This window comes from Octodon degus, unplaced genomic scaffold (assembly GCF_000260255.1).
Source record: "Octodon degus isolate 3935 unplaced genomic scaffold, OctDeg1.0 scaffold00028, whole genome shotgun sequence".
NCBI classification, from domain to species: Eukaryota; Metazoa; Chordata; class Mammalia; order Rodentia; family Octodontidae; genus Octodon; species Octodon degus.
The window spans coordinates 7,931,912-7,938,726 of NW_004524604.1; the positions used below are offsets into that span (position 1 = coordinate 7,931,912).

Consider the following 6,815-nt stretch of genomic DNA (forward strand, 5'->3'; position numbering starts at 1 on the left):
ATTATTTGTACATTTAAATAATGGTGCATGAACAGTGTCTTGCAGTTGTCTTGTCTTTCGGATAAATTCTGAGGTAGAGTTTCTTTTTAACCTGAGAAAGAAAAACTACATTGACATCCTGATGTTTTGATAAAAATGAATAGAGCTCTTCTAGACTTATTTTTCAACTTGCAGTCTTGTCTCCTAGAACTAGTTCATCAGATTCTTCCAGATCTCCGTTGCCTTTACTCCTACTACTTTGGCTTAGACTCACCTTTCCCCCCAGCTTAGCCGATTCCAGCATTTGCATGGAGGAACATCTTCTCCAAGCCCTGTCACACAAACTGGACTTTGAAATATGCACCCAGAGGCCGGGGAGATAGCTCAGTAGGGTAAGTGCTTGCCTGGCAAGCTCAAGGGCCTGAGTTCAATCCCTGGTTCGGGCCCCCCCAAAAAAAAGGTGGATTTGGGGGCCATGAGATGGCTCAGTGGAATAAACACTTCCCTGGCAAGCGCAAGGGCCTGAGTTCAATCCCCGGTTCCACCAAAAAAAAAAAAGAAATATGCTCCTAAAGTTAAAATTTCTGTATTTCCCTGTGTCTCACAGGAGCTTGAGGAGTTTTGGGTGTACAGAGCCCTTCTGGTGGAGCTTACCAAGAAGCTGACGTACTGCGTAAAGGCAGAGCTGATTCCACTCATGGAGGTCTCTGGAGTCTTAGAGGTTAGTAGCTTGTGGTTTCCCTGATGAGGCCGGCCCTGGTTGGTTGAGCAATTCTGTAAAGACTATTCTGTGACGTCAGCTGCAGATCAAGTCACGGCAGGAGCCCTGCTGCGTATTGGTCAGACCAGGCTTTATTTTTTTTTAAATTAAATTGTTACCATGGTCTCCCAGAAATCCACTGTTATTTGGGAAGCAGACCCAGTGAAAAAGCCTAGTTGTAAAGCAGTATATAGCAGTAGGGTAGAGCAATAGTCCCCGAGAGTGAGTGCGCTACCACTGGTCCTTAAAGCCTCTTCCTTCTTCTGCTCCAGTGAAGAATTACTTTTTGAGAATCTGGATTCTGTGTTTGTTTATGATAATGTTGATTCAGGGCCTCAGAGCCAGTTGTTTCCTAAAGAAGTGAAAAGGAAGGACTGTCAGCGGACCTTGCAGCTTTGTTTTCAGTTAACCCTCAACTTTGTTTATTCTCAGTTATTTAGCTCCTAGCACTGCTTGGGAAGCGTGTGCGCACACACACACACACACTATTGGTCCCTGAGTAGATAATGAGAACATTTTCAGAATATTGTCATTTAACATTAAAAGAATATTGGAGGAACTTTTGCTTGCAGATCTGAAATGGTGCCGCCAGCCTGAATGCCGTAATGCGTTTCTTGCTCCTGACCTTAGCATACCTGACTTAAGCTGTCTGGCCATCAGATTGTAGCCACTGAAGTGTATCTTTGAAATTTCTTCAAGATTCTGATCTCTTCATACTGATTCTGTTATCGTGGTCTCTTCCCATGTCTTTTTTTTTTTTCCCTTATCCCAAATTCTTATCCTACTGATTTCTGTGATGCTTTCCAGGGTCGAGCAAAACAGTTGTTCAGTGCAGGTTACAGAAGTCTAATGCACTTGGCCAGTGCGGATCCTGAAGTGCTAATAAGGACAATCGATCATTTGTCACGACGCCAAGCCAGGCAAATTGTTTCATCTGCCAAGGTGAGCAAGAAAAGCACTTTTTAAAAGCAGAGCCAGGTGTGGTGACACATGCCTGTAATCCCAGCACCCACGATGCTGAAGCAGGAGGATCATTTCAAGTTCAAAGTCTGCCTGGGCTACATAGTGCAATCCTGTCTTTTTTTTCTTTTCTTTCTTTCTTTTTTTTTTTTTTTTTTGGTACTGGGGATTGAACTCAGGACCTTGCACTTGCTGCTGAGCTATCCTCCTGGCCCCCAAGAGCCTGTCTCAAACAAAACAAAGCAAAACATATTCAGAATTTGTAAGCACAGAGCCAGGGAGATGGCTCTGTAACATAAGTGACTTCCTAGCAGGTTCGAGGTCCAGAGTTCAATCACTGATACCAAAAAAGAAAGAAAGAAAGAAAAAAAGAATTTGTAGGTACAAATACTTCATGTGTTAAGAAGAGGAAAAAGACTTCTTTAAAAAGTAAAGACAAGGCAGCCATGGTAGCACAAGCTATTCCTGCCTAGTTGAGAGGCTAAGACAGGAGGATTACAAGTTCAAGCCCAGCCTGAGCAGTTTAGCAATTTCCTATCTCAATATATAAATTGAAAAGGCACTGGGAGTGTAGTGCAGTAGCAGAGCAAGCATGAGGTCCTGGGTTCAGTACCCAGAACCACCAAAAAAAATAAAAATAAAAATAAGACAAATAGTTTTGGGGATTTATTGAAGTCCAGGGAATCACGAAGTCTTTGCACTCTTCCCAGTAGGGTGGCAAAGTGATTCCATTTTGTTTCTAAAGCCACTTAAACACCTTTAAACTTTATATATATATGTGTATTTTTCATGTTATGTATTTGGTGCAGGGTCTCACTACGCAACTCAGACTCATAGTGATCCTTCTGTTTTCAGCCTCCCCAGTGCTGGGATTACAGGGCATGCACCACCAAGCTTAGACTCGGTTGATCCCTCAGTGCACCCCGGGGACAGGGCCAGCACAGCATGCGGGACCAGGGTTCAAAGAACCCTGGTCCCTGCACTTAGCAAAGCAGGCGCTTAGTCTGCTAAGCTATCTCACCGGCCCCTCCTTTAAACCTTAGATGAACTTCTTCTTCCCAAAATTATATGTTAAACAGTTTCCATCGCTAAGCAGATTCTATTTCTGATGAATGCTGTTTCTGAAAAATGCTGTAAGGACCCTATGACTGTGACTATTACCATGTGATTAGATAAACTCTATACTCCACCTTTCTGGAAAGTATCTGCTGTTTTTAGAAACTGGAGCAGCTGCGATGTAAGCTGCCGTTTCCTATCCTTGGGGTGATACTCCTGACTGGCAACAGTTGGGATATCACCTGTGCACGCTATATAAAACTCTTTGTATTTCCCTTTCTTGGCTTCTGTGAGTATCTCTGGCTACCCAACATAGTACCAGAAGCCCTTTCCCTGCCCCCAATCTGGTCTCCCTGTCCACTTACACTTGTATGACCAGGAGCCTGTACCCTCCACAATCAGGGCTTCTGCGCTGGGCTGCTCTGAATAGTACAGAACTCATCCCGGGATACCAACACTAAGCCTTACCTCTAAGATCTCTACACTGAGAACTGCTCTGCCCTCCCACTCTCCTGGTAGTTTTCCACAGGTAAGGAATTGGCTCTTGTGGCCCTCAGAAGTTTCTCCTTGCCATTTCTCTCCTCTGTGTTGAGTAATGTAGTTTTAGGTTATTCACAGTCCTTTTTCTCAGTGCAGCCCAGACTGTCATTGCCCTTCTGCTCCGTGTGGGAAAGCTGTCCCACAATTCGGGACTTTCTCCTTCTCAGTTTCAACTATAGTTCTCAGCCGGGAATGGCTTAATTTTATTTTGAACTTTATTGTTACAGTATTATGTAAAAAGCAAAATTGAAAGTACATTTTCACCGAACTTTCTTTGAATGGTGCTCACGTAAATTACCTTACAAGATGTTATCAAAAAATATGTTGAATACTTAATTTTATTTTTTAAAAGAAGTGTTACCATAAAGACACTCTGCTATTAATTCCCCTCAAAATATTCCCTGTCACTACAGACACAGTCATCCCATCATTCCTGCCACTTCATGAAGCACACGTAGAGTCCTCTTTCCCCAGTGTCTTCAGTTGTGCTGTCTTGGCTGCCTTGCTGTCTTGAATTGACCCAAAACATCCCCGTTTGGCTGTCGCTGTAATTGTGATCACACCCCATAACAACACTCAGGAAAGCATGCTTCAGACAGTGCAAGAATGAGGGGATAAGTGTGTTTGAAGTGAGGGGCATGCATGGCAGGGTGTCTTCTACTGGTATCCTTTTTAACTTAAACATTCATTTGTGTCTTACACCTCGTAACTGATCTCAACAGCCCTGTCTGTATACATGAGACCAGTAAGGTGGGCTTTGTTATTAGGATGTCATACATTGTAGGAACAAAGTAACAATCCATTCCATTTCTGGAATACCTAGCACAGTACTCAGCATATAGAATATGTAAATACAAGAGTAAAGAAATGAGTGAGATCTAATGAAGTGGTTTATAGAAACAGTAAATAGAAAGCCAGGACTGTGACATCTGACTGAATGTTATCAAGGGTTCAGATGGAGCTACAGACACAGTGGGCAAACTAAATGACATTAGGCAAGTGCAGCAGAGCAGGTCATAGCTGGTGTGGGAACCTGTGGCTGTCGGGGCCAGTGCTCCTATGTCATGACGCCTCCACTTCTCAGAAATCCTCCCCTTTGGTCCTCAGCTTCTCTTCCACTTTGCATACAGCTTAGGAGAGTACTGGGATGCACCTTGAGACCATACCACTAAATGAAATAAGTCAGACAACCACAGCTTAATAGTGTGTGGTTTCTCTTATATGAGAAACTCTATACATAAATAAAGAGCAAAATAAAAGGCAAAGGAAGTAGGGAGATAGATCTTTCTCAGATGGAAAAGGGATTGACAGATGGAGGGGTAGAAGGGGAGAGAAAGGGAATGAAAAAGAATTAAGATGAGCTCTGTGTATGCAGCACCCCACACAAGGGATGTTAAAGTCGTCACTGCAAGCCTGGACTAATCAGAACAAGACAGAGTACAAGGTTCTGAGCAGAGAGGAGGGTTAAAGATTGCATGTGAGGGAATAAAATGGAAAAAAGGAAACCTGCTATGGTTTTATTAAAGCTATGTATTTTTTCTTTTGCTTGGGCAGGAATGCCACATTTTGTCCCATTGCTAATACTGACTTTGATCATTTGGTTAAAGAAGTTTTATCTTTTTAAGTTTCTTCACTGTAAAATTATTCTTTTTCTCGTTGTAATTGGTATTTGGAGAGTAGATACTTTTGAGGTGATGATGGGTATCCCGTTCTTTATTAAACCTTTACACTCCCCAGGCTAGTGTTGGCTATTGACTTTTGTATACCTCAGTTATTTCTATCAAGCGGTGATCTTCTGTTTTCATTATGCCTCCTACATTTATGTATGCCTCTGTGTGCCAAGGGAAGCTTTTCCTTCCTTGGTTATTTATTCATTTATATTAGTTGTGCCTGGCTTTAGTCATGGATCGATAATGCACTATTGGCTGTTAGTGCTGGGTTTACAGATCCGTGCCACCATGCCCAGTCTATACATAATTTGAACAGGAGAGTCCAGTACAAAGACGAGGACGCAGTACTAGCAGGCTGGCTCAGAAGCAGCAGCACAACCTTAGCAAGTATGGGGAGAAGTACACCGCGTGGGCCACCACGTGCAGATGGACCCTGGCTTCAGTGGCAAGGGCACCCACAGCTCCTGGGCCCCAGGGAGGTGGACGGGGTGCTGTGTACTAGGCCAGTAGAAGTAGGTGCACACAAGACACTTCTGCGACTGTGGGGACCCTGCCTGACGCCTGCTCACATCCTTCAGAACTTGCAGGAGCTTCCAGAGTGTGTTTCTGGTCCCCAGGCCTCAGCCCTGCAGAAGCAGAGGGAGCCACCCGCTGTCCCTCCTGACAGTCCAGAAGGGCACAGAGACAGCTTGGAGTGGAGTGGAGGAGCCATGAGGTCACGGCCTACTCAGCTGTGTGCTTACAAATCTTAATCTGAGCTGAGAACTGTGACTTTTCCTTTTCCCTGAGCACTTTGACTTCCAGCCTGCTCTCCCTGGGCCTGGTTTGTTTTCTGCAGGGTGCCCACCCGACCCCGTGTCTCCAGTTGTCTGAGGCCTGCAAGACACTGTCCCTGCTGCTTTGCTTCCAGTCTGCAGTGTCAGCACAGAGGCGCAGCGTTTGTGTCCTTGGGGCTTTTATTTCCTGTTGTCCTGCAGGACCCTGCTTTTGTCCTTCTCACTCATTGCTTGGTTCCCGACTGCCTCACTACTCCCCTTCTTGCCTCAGCAGCGTCTGTTGTCCTGTGAGACCATGCCCAGGCTTCCTGCTCCCTTGTTCATCTGTATTCCTTGATCTCCACCAATTCCTGAAGTAGGAGCTTAAAAAATGGCTGTGTTGGAAATTGGTGGATTTTCCGAAAACTAGACATGTAGGAGGAGGCTGACGTGTTCCGCATCCTTGTGTTACTGGCTCGAGGGAGCTGTGTGCTTTACTTGTTGGTTGGTCTGTAGGGAGACTGGTTCTCAGGGTCCTTTTACTGCAGCTACTGGAAAGCTTGCCAGTGTTTTTTGTTTGTTTTTTTTTTTTGGTGGGGGGGGAGTCTGCAGGGTGTTCAGGGTCTCACTACTAGATCAGACTCGTAGTGATCTGCCAGTTTACAGCCTCCCAAGAGCTGGGATTACAGGCGTGTTCCACCACAGCCAGCCTCATTTGCCTTCTCAACATACCCCAGGAGCAGGCCGGCTCAGCAGGCCCTGGGGATCAGACTCGCAGCCCCTGCACCTGCTTGCAGGTGCTTTAATCAGCTGAGCTATTTGGCTGGCCCTTGCCAATGTATGTTTATCAGGTGGTGGTTTCTTTTCTTTTTTCCTTAGAGGGTGGTTTGAGGCAGGGTCTGGCTATGTAGGCAAGCTGATCTTCAACTTGCTTAGATAGCTCAGGCTGGCCTCAAACTCCTGGCAATCTTCCAGCCCCAGCCTCCCAAGTGCTGGGATTACTGGTGTATGCCACCAGACCTGGCATTTTTATTACTTTTAAATAATTCTGCACAATCTTTTATCAAATTGGCATCATTTTGATTTGTCATTTTC

The 6,815-nt window shown here is 45.0% G+C and overlaps 1 protein-coding gene across 12 annotated transcripts in view; it reads left to right on the forward strand.

The window, feature by feature from the left end:
• The window catches only part of Helq (helicase, POLQ like), a 47,156-nt gene that overhangs the window by 39,243 nt on the left and 1,098 nt on the right, over positions 1 to 6,815 (forward strand). For 7 of the 12 annotated variants that reach the window (XM_023713037.1, XM_023713041.1, XM_023713040.1 and 4 more), the window contains 2 exons: positions 587 to 700; positions 1,547 to 1,681. In XM_023713037.1, coding sequence (XP_023568805.1) covers positions 587 to 700; positions 1,547 to 1,681 — 249 coding nt within the window. Of the gene's footprint in view, positions 1 to 586; positions 701 to 1,546; positions 1,682 to 6,815 lie in introns of those variants that run through there. The other 5 variants (XR_002820658.1, XR_002820659.1, XM_023713039.1 and 2 more) reach the window with 4 other exon arrangements.